The sequence below is a fragment of the Cibotium barometz genome, chromosome 53 (genome assembly GCF_041138505.1).
Source record: "Cibotium barometz isolate CiBa-2024 chromosome 53, ASM4113850v1, whole genome shotgun sequence".
In the NCBI taxonomy this organism is placed as follows: domain Eukaryota; kingdom Viridiplantae; phylum Streptophyta; class Polypodiopsida; order Cyatheales; family Cibotiaceae; genus Cibotium; species Cibotium barometz.
In genome coordinates this window covers 27434943-27451676 of record NC_141098.1, presented here as the reverse complement: position 1 = coordinate 27451676, position 16734 = coordinate 27434943, and the positions used below count along the sequence as shown (strand labels likewise).

The 16734-nt window shown below is 38.5% G+C and overlaps 1 protein-coding gene across 1 annotated transcript; it reads right to left on the bottom strand.

The window, feature by feature from the left end:
• Nucleotides 1–208: 208 nt before the first annotated feature.
• LOC147608474 (uncharacterized) lies at nt 209–1500 on the bottom strand. Its single transcript, XM_086789308.1, has 2 exons — nt 1184–1500; nt 209–1069 (listed from the first exon to the last, which is right to left on the bottom strand). Exon 2 carries the CDS (start codon nt 1046–1048, stop codon nt 503–505), a length of 546 nt encoding a protein of 181 aa, XP_086645434.1. The 5' UTR covers nt 1049–1069; nt 1184–1500; the 3' UTR covers nt 209–502.
• Between the last annotated feature and the right edge of the window lie 15234 nt (nt 1501–16734).

Below are 16734 nucleotides of genomic sequence, written 5' to 3'. Positions count from 1 at the left end.
GGGATACATTGGAGTCATATTCATAAGACCGTATCATAAACTAGAATCTATGATTAGTTTCCCGTATTCAAAATCTCATTATTAACCGGTTTTTATAACTAAAAACCGATAAGTTCTATCGATTTACACGAGTAAGCAAAATACACTAAAGGATGGTGTTTTTCTAGCATTTTCGATTTTGAAAGGAAAAAGCAACTTCTAACATACATAAATGAAAATCAATATATTGCCAAAAAGTAGGTCCTTACCCTTTTCTCAAACTTAAGCTTTTCTTTCGAAGGGTAAAGGCTACTTGGAGGGGGTAATACATAAATCAAAGGAAGTGTTCTTAATTAGAAACATAGAGAAAAGAAGCCAAAGGAAGTTGCCTCGCGCCCTCACCTTTCTAGGAGAGAAAGGAGAAGAGGTGTTGATTCAAATCTACCCACTCCCAGATCGGAGGAGGGACATGGTGGTATGTAACTTCGGTGCCAGTACTCGCTATTTTTGCAGAGACGAGTGGTTAAGAAAGAAAGGCGTGTATAACAATGGCGACGAAAGTGAAGATCCCAACAAAGATACAAACGATAAGGGGAATGGCGGCCGCTTTGGACCACTGGCTACTCGTGCAGGTGATCACACCAAGCTTCAGTTCAATGAGAGACACGATAGAGAGGGTGAGGAAGACGGTGGCCACTAGTGTGCTGATGGCAGTGAGCAGCATCCCAAAGCGCATGATTTTCTCGTTGATGGGAACAAGCTCAGTAGGGACAGCCTTCTCTGCACATGACTTCATGGTGAGATGCAGCTTGAGCCCTTGCGCTACGAGGCTGGACAGCAAGTAGAACGCGAATGCCAGCACCTCACACACCACAAGCGCTTTGGACGCACCAGCCGATGCAGCACACGCTTCTTTAATCCCCACAGACTCTTGAACTAAGCTTGCCTGATCATTCAAACTCAGCCCTACGAACACCACGCCTGTGAAAATCGAGTTGACATTGGCCAAAGCATCCAATGCATTCACCTCCAGTGTGCTAGAATTCGTCGCTGCCGTATTCTGGCTCATTGTCGGAATATACCACAGCGCCTGCATCGTCAATACAACATTAAAGAGTAGATCATTGTCGTCGGCCGGGACGCCTGCATCCTCAACACAGCATTAAAAAGACAGCCAACTATTATAAATTAAGCTTCCAATTACCTTAGCTGACTTCTAGTGCAGGAGCTCAGTTGGTAGAACAGGACGAGTGGTATTTCACAGGTGACAGGTCCTGGGTTCTCGTTGATTAAGGTTGGTAGAGGAGGACGAGTGTTATCTCAGAGGTCCTGGGTTAAATGATTATTGTAGATGTGCTCTCTTATTCACCTTGCTTGATGTGCAGTCAGAGGTTCTGGTAGAGAAGGACGAGTGTTATCTCAGAGGTCCTGGGTCAGATGATTATGGTAGATGTGCTCTCTTATTCACTTTGTTTGATGTGCAGTTTTATTAACCTTGCTGATTACTATGGATATGCACTCCTGTTCAAATTGGGGGCACTCTTACTCACATTGCTGATTACTATAGATATGCACTCTTGTTACTCTTGTTCAAATTTTTTTTGGGGGGGGGGGGGGGGGGGCATGGTATGTGTGAGTTGTATACACAAACTGAGTGTAAATATTCATTTCCTGCAAATTTCAACCTCCTTCCAAAAAGAACTATCATAATAACTCTAGGAAGCTTTGCAGGCGAGGACTGTGAGAGGATTGATCAGCTGCTTTGCTAGCCTATGGATTCACGCGGAACTAGGCTTGCACGTGCTTCTGTCGAACTCTAGCTTAGCTGGTTGGAACTTGGATGTTGGAGACTGTAGCCTTTACAGTGGACACAAACTATGCTTGCACGTGTGGCTTTCCAATTTGCAGATGGACAGTACCTGTGGAGAAATCAAGCGTGCAAGTTCCATTGTCTTCTTTTTGTCGGCAATTACCAGAAGCGGCGCGTAGAAGCAACCTAGCCTTGGCGCACACACTACACACCTTGCGACTCGACACTCAAAACCCCTTGTCTACGCAACCTAGCTCGGTACCCTGCCACACATCTTGGGAATCGAAAATTATAACTCGAGGGGCAATGGCCCATGGGCATCATTGCCCTCCACGCTCCAAAGCTTCAAAGTTCGCAGGACGCCTCCCTGTCAGAAGAAAACCTTTCTGTGAACCATGTGCACCACTGCAAAACCTCCTCCTCCCAATTTCAATCGGTTTTCAAAGACTACAACAGTCTTTAGTCCGTTTTCAAAGACTACAAATATTTTTATCGGTTTTCCCAAGACAATACGAATTCTTAATCGGTTCTTGCATCCAATCACAATTGAAGCATATAATTTTGTTAACAGATCATAGGATGTACAAGCAGCCTTCTCAGCTTGTATCAATCACTAATATGCTTGTACTGAATAAAAACTACATGTTATATAATATCTTATTCAACATCATAAAGAAACCAATACAAATATTAAAAATAAGGAATATAGACCTAATATAGAAATAATAATATTACAAGTCACTCTACAAACCATTAGAGGAAAATATAAATTCAACATCATAAAGAAACCAATACAAAGATTAAAAATAACGAATATATATATATATATATATTATTGAAACAATAATACTGCAAGACACTCTACAAATCATTAGAGGTAAATATAAATTCAAAAGTGGTATAGAATACTCCAAAGTTTAGAAAAGGCAAGAAGACAAAGTTTGAAAGCTAAATGAGAGAAGGAGGAGGGTTTGCCTAACTAATGATAGTTGCTATTGCTCATTGTTGTGCCCTTCACCATTTGTTCTACCAACGAGCTATCATTTTTATTTCCTCCTTGTAAATAAGATGGGTGGGGTGGTTTCTAGACCTATCACCTTTTTGGCTCTGATGCCTTTAACCCATTCTAAGAGCTAAGACAATGATTAGAAAAACTAAGAAGAGGATTAGAACAATGAAGAGTATTAGAACACCTAAGATGAGATTAAGAAGAGATTAGAAGATCTAAGAGGATTAGAAGAGATTAGAAGAGCTCGAATAAGGATTAAGATAAAAATAATGTTGAGAGCTAAGAGAATTAAAGAGAGGTCATCCACAAGTCTACTCAAATGAGCTTAGAATTTTGTGCCAATGAGCTTCAAATTATGTGCCAATAAATAGTGGAGAGTGGAGCGAGATGGAAGATTCTAGATTGCTAATTTTTAATATTTATTATTTATATGAATATAATTATACATATTTTTTAAATTTATATGAATATATATTCTTTTATCCTTAAACATATTTTTTAGTTTATATGAATATATATTCTTTTATCCTTATACATATTATTAAATTTGAATAACTAATATTTACAATGGTCATTCTCATATAGTTTCTATATCTAATATGTATATATATTTTTAATTTTAATATATTATATTAGTTAATAGATAGTTATTTTCATAATTATAATAAATAATATATATTAATTTTATATACTCTTGATAATATATAGAGTCCTATTTTTAATATATTTTTTAAAAATATTAAAAAATATTTTTTCTTATTTTAAATATAGAATATTATACCTAATTTTCTTTGGAGTTGATTGAAAACTTATTTTATTTTAAAAAATGTTTTTATGTTAAATAACTATAAATTAAAAATTTGATTAAAGGAGCCATGGGTGGGATGGATAATGATGTGGCATGGTAATGCCACGTTGGTAGGGTGATAGAGATGTAGCATATTCATGTGTACATGCATGCATGCATGATATGATATCACTATTAGAAGCGCAAGATGTGGATGCTAGCCACACGCGAGGAAGAATGCCATTAACGATCGGGAGGCCCCCATTTCCTCGATCCCGTGTTTCCAACCCCATAAGGTCTGGGGATAACGGAGGCCTTAGAGTGTTCTACCCTATATACTAGGGTGAAGGACGTGATACAACATCATATGGGATTAAGCAGACATGTGGGAGATGGAGGAGAAAACCTCCTGAACACCCCCTTCATTCGATACTAGCTCCATGTAGATTAGACCATGAGAGAGGCCGACAAAAACTAATATCTTAACTAGTGTTCGCCCAGACGATAGGCCCACCTTAGCGCTCTAGCTTCAACACGATGCCCTCAACTCAACGGCAACAACCTAAGCAGGATCACAATTTATGGCTTGTCCACCCCCAAGGTGGGAGTAGTTACACATGAAGACAAGCTATAATACCATATCACAGGCATAGGATGTGCAGATGCTAGGGACCCCCTTCCCCAATCCCGTGTTTCCAATCATAAGGTTGGGATTAAGCAAATATGTGGTAGCTGGAAGACCCCCCTTCCTCGATCCCATGTTCAGGGGATGGGGGAGGCCTTGGAGTGTTTCACCCTATATTCTAGGGTGAAGGGCATGGTATAACATCATATGGGATTAAGTAGATATGTGGCAGCTAGAGGAGAAAGACTCGCCAACAATCACGTGAGTGGCATGTTATGTCAATATATGTCAATATATGGGAAGTGGCATGCAAATTAGGTGGCAGAACTGATGTGGCATTATTAATGACTAGGATGATGACTTAACAACTCAATCAGGTTGACCATGTTCACATGGATAGTTAAGGTGGTACGATGCTTATGTGGAGTCTCCCCATGTTAAGATGGACACAAGGTGGCATAGATATGTGGGAGGTATACCTACCACCACTAAGCTCAGGATATAAAAGCTAATTTGGCTTACATGGCATGTAGGAGGTGGATGGTGTACATGATGATAGGACAATGCTTTTAATTCTTCTCATTGTGATGCGAATTAGAACCACAAAGGATATTTCAGAAGGTTGCATGGGGATGGTGTACTTAATGATAGGACAATGCACATGATAGGAGGGATGATTTCAACGAAGTAAAGGACAAAGTTTTTTTTGCTTAAAGTTAAAAGAAGGTACCACCTCAAATGAAGATTTTAAAGACTAGGTGAATAAATTGGACTTCTACTTTGGCAACAATGAATCCAAGAAAGTGAGGAAGAAAATCTTTACTTCATTACTTTTTATTTGGAAGGATATGTACATGCCTGGTGGAGGAACCTACAATCTCAAGGTTATGACATTACAACTTCGAATGCTTTCAAAGAGGAAATGAGATAAGGTTTAATCTCTCAATTTCATAAGGACAAGTTTGTGTGTTATTGGGATGATTTGGCACAAAGTAAAAGTAGTGTCAAGGATTACATCCGCAAATTTTTGAAACTCATGTTACATGTAGATAGGCTTAGTGGAATTTCAAGATTGTAAAGTACATCAGAGAGATAAGATTGACCATTGGGGATGATGTTAAAGTACGAAGGCCAACTACTCTCAAATGGGCCATGTTGTTGGTAAAAATATATGAGGAGACGTATACACATAAATGGTTAAATAGAGGTAGTTACCACACTGATTTTCCATCTAATACCTATGGGAAATCTACAGAAATGCAAGCTCCATTCCTACCAAACCCAAGTAAAAATATATGAGGAGACTTATACACATAAATGGTTAAATAGAGGTAGTTACCACACTGATTTTCCATCTAATACCTATGGGAAATCTACAAGAAATGCAAGCTCCATTCCAACCAAACCCAAGTTTCCTATAGTCTATGATAGTGGTGGGAAGTCAAATTTCATATTTGGTAGTGCTTTATAAGCCTTCTAGTGATGATGGAAATCCAAGAGAAAATTTGCTAAACACGTTCATATTAATGAGTTGAGGAGGAAAAACTACACTAAGTATGGTGAAAAATGGCAAAAATATCATGCCAAGTCTTGTAAAATGAGGAATGTGACTCTTAATATGGTTTTTAGAACATCATTTTTTATGGTAATGGATGCTCCAAACATAGTCTAAAGCATCTTCATTTTTCAAAGTCTGAAATGACTTATGTCAGTCACATTCATGGCAAGATTTTAGACTAGTTTGAAGGTAAGGAATACGTGAAAACTACATTTTATGTGCTTATGGTGTGGAGAAAAAAAATATTGAGTGAACCTTACAAGAACAAGCCACTACTACAAGATCTTTAGCCTTCGACTGTACTCGCGTCATCAAAACAAACATCAAAAATCCGGTCTATATTTCATTTGGAAAAATCCGGTCTATATTTCATTTGGAAAAAATGTTGAAATGCATATCTAGAATAACTTCAATAATGGCATTGAAAAAATCATCGAAAGCGTTTTCTTTTGGTTCTTTGTTTGGTGTGACTTTTTAAAAAAGTTTGTGTTTTTAGTTTTCATAGTCCTTAATCAACCTAGTTTTTAGTTACTTTTCATCAAACAAATACAAAGATATGTAGCAATATGTATAAGAAATTTTATATGACAATATTTGTCTGCCAAAGCTTGCACTAATGATCCGAAATACAAGAATATATGTATAAATATTTATAGGATTATCACAATAGTTTTCCAAAGCTTACATTAATGGTCCCAAACAAGAAACCTGTGACACTGGCATCGAAAACATAATTTTTTTAAATTTATATGATGTGATTTTAAATATAACTTAAGTGTTTTTAGTTATCATAGTCCTTATCAACCTAGTTTTTAGTTACTTTTCAAACAAATAGAAAAATATGAAGCAATATTTATAAGAAATTACCAAAGCTTGCACTAATCATCCCAAATACCAGGGTATATGTAGCAATATTTACAAGAAATTATGACAAGTGTCTACAAATGCTTGCATTAATGGTCCCAAACAAGAAAACTGTAGCAAAAATGTATACTTCTTGTCAAATAAAAAATAAATAAGATGTTATATCTCATCATGGACTCTCTCATCCCCCTCATTATCAGCTAGCTGATCCATGGCTCCAAATATATATATTTCTATAAAGACCTCTCCAAGTGCATCTTCGTCAATGGGTGAAGCCTAGTTTGTTGTAGGAGTAGAAGGTAGTTCATCTATTTATGTCATTGGAGGTTGTTGTGTTGAAAGTTGTTCTTCTATTTCTTCTTCAAATTATGAATTATCCATTGTGTTTGCTTCTAGTTCAAGTTCTTTTTGTTTGATTACTATACCTTCATTTGATCCATCTTCTAGTTGTTCAACCAGAACAGTATCTACTTCTCATGCTTGTTTGAGTGGGTTCCTTAACCTCTACTTCATCTGATATTTCCATATCTTCAAATATTTATTTACTACGTGGATCAATTTAGATTACAAACAACCACATATGATCTCTTGGGTCTACCTTGAAGACAACCTGATCATAATGCTTTGGTAGCACAAATGTGTCCCTTTCTTGTATCCATATCTTTGCGGAGTCTACTTGAACAAATTCTCTCTCACCTCTATGCATGGTTTCTTGTGATCCTTTGAGTTAGCACCTTGAACCATTTCACAAAAAAAATGAACATAGAAAACTTTCTGAACCCAACGTTCATAACAACATCCTGTATTGTTCCATAGTAACCGAGCACGTCAATACACTTGGACGATAGTCTTGCATGAAATTGGCATTGAAAATGTAGGTAAATATTGTTCTCTTCTTATCTATTTTCTCCGCTCAAAAGTGATGCCCGGGTTATGAGACAGTGCACCAAATTTGCGATATTGCAAGCAAAATAAGATCATGCAATTGTATGAAAAACAAAAAACTTATACAAGACTATGTCTTACGATTTCTTATGAAAATATTTAAACTCACTTCCATGGTAATCACAACCATATGCAAGCTCCTCCTCCTCGTCACTTATAATCTCACCACCACTGTGTTTGTCTTGTAGTGTGGTTTGCTGAAGCCATTTTCTAGAAGGAAAATCTAGAAGTTGAGCAAGTGAATCTGGGTATGGAAATGCTAGGGTTGCTTGACTCTTTCTAAAATTCAAACGATCTCAGTCTCTTTCTCTCTTTGCTAGGTTATACCCCTTAATCCATTGTTCCATAGTACGTGAGTTCAAGATGAAAAATTTATTCGTCTTCTCTCGTAATACCATATCCATTGTTCTTTAAAGGCCTTACCCTTGAGGCTCTTCCCCAATGAGTTAATAATCCTCTCCTTGTGTTCACAGTCGTGGCATATATGGGTCTACTATACTAAGAAATTATGTTATGTATAGAGGAGATTCTTGAACAAGCCATCCCATTGCCATACTAGCCTCAATGGAAAGATATTGAACAACAAAAAGCTTAAATTTTGAATGAGAATTTTCATGTTGAAGTGACAGATAGCGAGAGTCAAAATAAACATCGAAAAATAAGAAAAGTATTTTCGACGGTTTTTTCGAACGGTTTTTTCGGTCCATGTTTTAACACTTATTTTGACTCTAGGGACTTTTAACAGAACAATGCCAAGTCACTTTATCAGGTTTTCGCATTTTTGCAAGTTTGACAGAAATGGCTTATTTTCAAGGTTTTCTCTCCTCTGCACCTCCCCCCGTCCCTTTGGGAATGAATATAAGCCCTTCCCTCAACTGTTGCTTCTGATTTTGTGTATGTGTCTATGGTTTGTGTGTGCGTGTGTGTGTGTGTGTGTGTGTAGTTTTTCAAAATTGCTAACATGTTGTGTCTTGTTTGTTTTGCAAGATCACAAGTTCTCCTTGGTCTCTCATGCTGCAAGCCCTCCCTTGAGACTCTAGTTAACAAATAGCCCTTCTCCTTTAACCTTGCTTTTGATTCCTTTGTCCTTGATTTTGATTGTGTGTGTGTGTGTGTGTGGTGTGTGTGTGGTGTGGGGTGTGTGTGTGTGTGATTTCACTATTTTGCTAATATGTCTTGTTTGTGTTTGTAAGGTTTTCACTCATTTTATCTTGAGGCTCAAGCTCTCGTTTGGTCTCTCCCACTCATTCCCTCCCTTGAGACCTTAATTAGCTTATAATCTCTCCGATAAGTTCCCTAACTTTGTGGTCTTGGTGTTTTCTTTTATGCATCTTTTCGCTTTTGATGTTGCCCCTGCATGTGGGCTTTGGGTAGGTAGATCCTTCAAGACCATGCTCATGTCCTTATTAGAGTCATGGTGTAAGCACGGGCATGATGATGCCCAATTCTTATGTCATGCAAACCTGAAATCTTAAACACTAGTGCCTTTGCATAGTCATGCACATAACCACCTTTAATTGTGTGTGTGTAGACCATGGATCGCACACCAAACAACACACCTGCATACTTCCCCAATATCTCCACCATGCCTACTCCACAAGCAATATCCCCCAGTTGGTTTTACAATTATAGCTCCTAAATGAGCCTTGAGAAAAGGGCTATGGCTCAAGCCTACTTTGGAGGAAGGCCTGACACTTCTACACAACCATCACAGCCCACAATCACACAAGTCACGTCGACGGACGGTGGAAACTCCACGGCAAGTCACACAAACCCTACCCAGGGCTCACTCGACTGATTCGAGTCATAGAAGACAAGATTGCTTATCAGATTGTTGACATGGTGGCTTCATAGATGCTTCTAGCCCTGTGCATGAGCACCCACCCATTACTAGTTGTTGTTAGGGGACATCATGCTCACACTCATTCCAATGCTTCAACACAAACCCCTCTACTCCCAATCTGCATCATTCCAATACCAAGTGGTTGAGGAAAATGTGGTCCTCAATGATGTCAAAAATGAGATGAATATTGGAATTCATGAGTTATGCCATATAGACTTCACCCATGATTTATGAATACATGGCATAAAGTCGATTAAGAAAAGAACCACATCGTAAATTAAATCAAGAGTGAGTTTATACCAACACCAAGTAGTGAAGAGATCCATCTTAGATGGATTAAATATCACATGGTGAATGTATTAAAGCATTGGTGTAGTGAGATTACATGCAGGGTAAAGATAGGGAGAGAAGACCCTAGTATTTTATACAAGGGATTTTGGATGAGGAATGTAGGAAGCACAACACAAATCCCCACAGGGGTCGTAGAGAGTGTAGGGGGCTCCCATCTTGGCAGTAGTGGTTGGGAGGCTTTCCACACATACTTTGTAAGTATAAATAGTACACTCACTCTCTTTTGTTGGCATAATGTACATTTCATGTACATAAGTATTTATGGCTGGTTTTCATGCTTCCATAAAAGAGTGGTCGGTCGTACAACAAATGATATGGAGGAAAGGTATACTTAAAACATGGCACGTATGCCCTCCTCGAGCAACTTGAGAGAGAGGCCATCAACGCCAACAACTGGATAGATGTGTTCAATATGGTAAGACTCTACACTCTGTACCCATGCTAATGTTTTGCATCACTTTCCATTTCTGAGTTTTTATGTTACGGATATTTTTTGCAGGGACCAATGCCAAACCCTCAGTCCACCGATGATTAGGTTCAGCCTTGCTCACAAGGAACTATGTACAAGAGCAATGCTTTTAAGTACTTTTTTGTTCGCTCCAGCATATATTATAATCATATATTTGTTGGCTCCATGTGTTTGAGCATATATTATAATCATAAATAAAAGACGCTATGTAACCTCTTCGAAGTAATAAACATCAAAGACGCTATGTAACCTCTTCTAAGTAATAAAAATCCATGTTCTATGAAATTTGAGTACAGTTGTTGTAAGTACTCTTCAATGCTAGCACAGTGGTGCATTATGTTGTAGGATTTGTACCTGGATGTACCATCATGCCAAAAATAAAATAAAACTTTCATCCGTCAAAGTAATCGTCGAAATAACAATCGAAATAGTCGTCGGTATTTTAGTAAAAAAAGTGTCAAAAACATCGTCATAAGCAAACATTAATTTTGACACTTACTGCAATGCTTGTTTCGATGCTTATTTTGACAAAACAATGCCGAGGCTTTTATCGACGTGAATTTGATGCTTTTGGGGTTTTTTTTTATGTTCGTTATAGTCAAAAAAGACGTCACAAATAGGCTCGCCCTGTAATAGTGAGCAAGGTAAAAATCTTATGATATTCCCAAACAAATGATTGAAAGTCTTACTGTTGGTAAGAATGCAGTTGAATAAATAGACAAACTACTAAATATTGGGTTCATTTAGCCCATAGAAAACACAACCTGGATTTCACCAATTATAATTTTGCCTAAGAAGAATCTTAGATCAAAGTCCATGTTGATTAGAAGAGATTAAATGTAGCTACCATTTCAGATGCCTTTCCCTTTCCAAAGACATGAAATGTTTATCTCCCAAGTTCCTTTAATAGGGTTCATACAATATGAACTCAATAGATAATATTAAAGTATTTAAAGAGAAAATATCAATTTGTTTTCTTGAGGTAAGTTAGTAAACTTATAGTTTCCTAGAGAACTATGTAAATTGAATGGTGTTAATTTTCTCGCTTGAAAATGACCCACTAGGACACGCTCACACCATTCATATATATCCAAGATTCATGTATGCCCCATTGTTCATGTTGTGAGAGGAATTTTTGTAATGAATGTAGATAGGACATGACCAAGCCCAGAGGAGGAGAAGGTAAACTGTAGAGAATGGATGTGGTTTAAACAGGTCATGGAATGAGGACATGGAAAGGAGATGGGATGGTATGTGCGGACCCATGATAAAATGGATGAGAATGATGATACATGGTCATATGCATCTACACCCACATGGAAACTACATGTTCACATAGTAGGAGATGTCTACTAACGGACGTATAAGTCTAACAGGGGATGGCCTTAGATGATTATAGGATGCTCATGATGTAAGGATGCTGGGATGAATGAACTATGTGGGATGGTGTTAGGGATGCCCAATGATTAATCATATACATAGTGATGGTGCATGACCATAAACATTTAATATCCATACTTTAAATAGTTATCCTCTTAGCATTGAGGAAAGATGTCACCAGTCAGGGAAGTGCTCAAGTGAATTGTTAGTTAGAGAAGGTAGTTTTGTTTAGATGCTAATTAGGGGAAATGCATGGAGCACAACAAAAGGAAGTAGAAGAGGAAAACAACGAGGAGTTGAACACAGTGAGGGAGAGATTAAATACTAGATGATCAAAGAAGCTGACGACGAGGAACAAGTTGAATTGAAGTTTCAAAGGTATCTTCAAGTTTGAAACGAGGTAAATTAAACAGGGTTTCTTTGTATCTGGAGAGGTGACAGAGGCTGAAAGAGAATCTGAATAATTTGGGCCAAGGGGGACTATAAGCGAGAGCAGGGTAGACTCTTATAGGTGAAGGACTTCATGAATTGGAGGGTCTCAGCACTTATAGGGCTTTGACTCTGTTGGAACTTGGCTCCCAAGTGGTTGGAGCTGATTTCATCTGTAGGTTGAAAAGTTCTTGATGGGAATGCATTATAAAAATATTCCTCTGCCTTGCTTGATTCAAGCTATTCAGCCTTGAAAGCATAATTTTTTTCATCCTTTTTGTCTTGCTTCTAAGGGTTCAATTGAGGGAAAATGATTGTTGAATCTGTCAATAACAAAGTACAATTTGGTTTTTTAGAACACCTTAGGCTAGTACTTGAAGTGTTATGTTTGAGTAGGTTGTGGTCTTGTATAAATTCTAAATTTTGAGTTTGTGAGTATGATGATCACAGGAGATGAGAACTTAATGATGCAGGTTTTATTACATTGATTCATTGGGTTTGAATGAGTCTTAAGGATTGAGAATTGGCTACTAACATGGAATGTGTTTTTATTGCTTGTACACATTTGAGAAAGATCATCTATGAAGAAGGATTTTTTGAGCCCAAGTGTCCCACGTTTCCATCTGACAGAGCTACGTAGGAGGTTTGTGATTGGATATTCTCAGGTGATGTCAAGATGACTAGGAAACATCACATATTTGCACTTGAATATGGGAATGTGTACAAGATCAGAGAAAACAATTGGAGTGGGTTGTTCTGAGATTTAAAGGGGTAGAGGAACTACAACTCCTAGGATACAAGTGAGGTACACTTGAGTGGATCAACCATCCCAGCAATATATTGATTAGATCTGAGTAGGGGGTGGTATAGTATCAATGATGATCAGGGAAAGGATTACTAGGATGGTATACTTCTGATAATCAAAGGAGAGTGAGAATCTGTATGTTTAAGGGATTAGCGAGGTGCCATAGGTTGGCTCAACCTCCACTAACAGATAAAAACAGTTGGTTTTAACTTTTTTTTAAATTCACCAAGGACTAAGAGGGTATAACTTTAGTTGTTTAGGTGCCCAGGATTTGAGGACTTGGGAGCCCCGCAATTCTGATCCTTGCACATTTTCTTATTGTGTGGTGTATGGTGGTGTTATAGAGGCCACTCACATGTTTTGGTGCCCCCACTGAGGATTGGAGAGTTCTTGCTAGGGGCTTTGATCTGCAAGTTGGAATCCACTTGGTGATAAACCTAGGACCATAGCAAGTATGGGATATGAAGTGTTCAGAGGAGAGAAGGGAGAAGCTGCCTCTCAGTTTCTAAGGAGAGTTGAGCTAGTAGCTTTCAGAAATAACAAGGATGAGGATGCCTATAAGCTAAGGATGGTGGATTTGTTACTGGAAGGCGCAGCTAGGGAGTGGTTTGAGGATGAAGCCATAGATGCTAAAAGAGGAAGATTGGAAAGATTGAAGGAAGCCCTGAAATGGAGATATGGTAGAATAGATAGTCCTAAGGAATTATGGAGAGAGTTGAACTGGGCGCTGAACCAGGGAGAGGATGAGTATGTGCCGACCTTTGTGGGTAGGTTTGAAGCTATCTGGAGGAAGATTTTAAAAACCTTGGGAGAAAATCAGGTTCCTCTTTACTTTCTAAAAAAAGGTAGGTTTATTAGTATGCTACATGGGAGTATCAAGGAAAAAGTGAATCTGAAAGACCACACACATTTGCTGAGACTATAAAGATGGCAGATGAGCAATGGAGAAAGAAGTTGAGGAAGCAGGAGATGGCTAGGAAATACATGGAAGTAAGCAGACTTGTGGAGGCTTTCTTGCCCATGGATATGCATGTGCAGAGAGGAATTTGTGTGGAAACTCCCAAGGTTGTGGAATCATTTAGAGGACAAGAAGGATTACACCAGGAGGTTTAGAAGTTGGGAGTCTGAATCTTGTTGTGTTAGAGATGGTTGGAGTTTATTGGAATCAAGAGCAAAGTGAGAATCAGTTTAGTTATGTAACTATGTTGGCACAACAGTACATGAGGAGGAGGATCAGGCTGATGCTTTAGTTAGTGAAAGGAAGATAAGCCTAGATGCTTGTGCAATAGGGTCTTTAGATGGATCCGATGATGAAATAGGGTCGTCAGATGTAGGATCAGATGATGAAATAGATTTGGATCAAATTTTGTTGGAAGCGGAGGTGAAAGACCCGTGCCATGATATTCACGAAGCTGTAGAGCAAAATGCTGAGATGCTTTCTAAGAAAGCTGATACAGATCGGGAAGACTCATTTGGCATTGTGGAGGAGAACCTTGAGTGTGTACTAGAGGAGACAGGGAATTCAATGGATGTGTTCAAGATGAGCTGGAGAATGTTTCTCCTTGCCTTGTTGGTACCTTTCTAGATGAGATTAATGTTGCCTACTTTGAAGAGGTTACTGGGAATGTTGTTGCAGTCTATGCTAAGCCCTTGGAGATGGCTTATGAAGGATAACCAACAAGATGACTATGATGATGTGATTGAAGAAGGCTGTGACTTGCATAATGCATAGAGTTTGAAAAAGACCCAAGGCTTGGATGATGACTTGGATGTTGTGAAGAGTGGATATAATGATGTTTATGTAGATGCTACTTTACATGGAGAAGAATAATGGGGAAAGACTTATGGGTCTGTGTTGGTAGATAATCATCTTATTTAAGAAGATGTTTTTGATGGGATGTCTGTGCATAGGGATCTTGAGGATGGTCTGGATGTATAGATCTCTAATGATGATGGGGATGTTCCTCCAAGTGATGTTGAGACCTTGGATATAGCTTGTATGGATATCCAGTAAGATGTTTTGTGCTAAGGTGACTAAGGGGAGATGCTATTTGCACTTTGCAGACTGTTTGAAGGATATTCAAGGCTTGGATGATATGAGAAGTGGGCATAATGATGGTTTCTATGCTGAATTTGTTTTACAGGGAAAGGAGTGTTGTAAGAAGGCTTGTGACCCTATGATGGGAGATCATCTTGTTCATAAGGATGTTTGCGATGGTGCTTTATAAAGACAAATGACAGGTGGATGTGATGTACAATTGTATGATGAAGATATATGTCTAGGAAGTCTATGGGCTTTAGGATCTATAAGCTATGAAATCTTGATGGGAGAAGCGTTTTGAGCTGGATGAAGAGCTCAGATTTGACAAGGATGGTGAGGTAGGGATGGGGCTAGACAGTAAGCATACATGGATGATGCAACCATTTGATAGGGGGAGGACTCTGATACTGTCTATAGATTGTTGATCTAGGTGGGTGGATCAATCCAGTTGAAGGGTGTTGGAGATTGTTCTTCTACCCATTTGATCCAGGTGGATGCTAGATGAGATGTTGGATTGTGGTCATGTTGTTGTTATTGTAGTTGAATGAAGGTTTTTTTGAAGGCAGATGAAGTTGGAGTTGAATGGTGTGAAACACTTAAAAGTGTCTCACCATTGGGGGTTGGGTTATATGTGAGAGGAATTCTTCTGATGAATGTATCTAGGATATGAACAAGCCCAGAGGAGGAGAAGGTAAAGTGTAGAGAGTGGATGTGGTTTTGACAGGTCATGGAATGAGACAATAGAAAGGACATGGGATGGTATGTGTGGACCCATAATGAAATGGATGAGAATGAGCTATGGTTGATGATGTCCATAATGATGATACATGGTCATATGCATCTTACACCTACATGATACATGATCATATGCATCTTACACCTACATGGAAACCTGTTCACATAGAAACAGAGGTCTACTGGGGATGTATGAGTCTAGGAGGGGATGGCCTTAGATGATTATAAGATGCTCATGATGTAAGGGATGATTACAGATGAACCAATGTGTGTGAGATGGTGTTAGGGATGCCCAATGATTAATTATATACATAGTGATGGTTCGTGACCATGAACATCTAGTATCAATACTTAAAATATTTGTCCACTTGGCATTGAGGGAAGATACAACCAGTCGGGGAAGTGCTCAAGTGAATTGTTAGTTAGAGAAGGTAGTTTTGTTTAGATGCTAATTGGGAGAAATGCATGGAACACAGCAAAAGGAAGCATAAGAGGATCTGAACAAAGTGAGGCGAGAGCTTGAATTTTGGATGATCAAAGAAGCTGACGAAAAGGAACAGGATGAATTGAAGTTTGGAAGGTATCTTCAAGCTTGAACAGAGGTGAATTGGAGAGGGATTCTTTGTATCAGGAGAGGTGAGAGAGAATGAAAGAGAATTTGAATAACTTGGGCCAAGGGGGACTTTAAGCCAGAGAAGGGTAGACTGTATAGGTGAAGGGCTTCATGAATTGGAGGGTTTGAGCACTTCGAGGGCTGACTCCGTTGGTTCCTTGGTGGTTGGAGCTGATGTCATCTGTAGGTTAAAAAGTTCTTGCTGGGAATGCATTACAGAAAGATTCCTTTGCCTCACTTGATTCAAGCTCTTCAACCTTGAAAACGTAACTTCAATTGAGGAAAATTGTTGTTGAATCTATCAACAATAGAGTACAATTAGGTTGATTAGAACACCTCGTACTTGAGGTGTTCATGATTGAGAAAATTGTGGTCTTCTATGAATTCTAAATTTTGAGTTTGTGAGTATGATGATCAAAGGTGATGAGTACTTGATTATGCAGGTTTAATTACATTGACTCAATGGGTTTGAATAAGTCTCAGGTTTGAAT

Bases quoted from the DNA above. Each gene is read 5' to 3' on its own strand.
- LOC147608474 (XM_086789308.1), bottom strand. From the start codon at position 1,048: ATGAGCCAGAATACGGCAGCGACGAATTCTAGCACACTGGAGGTGAAT.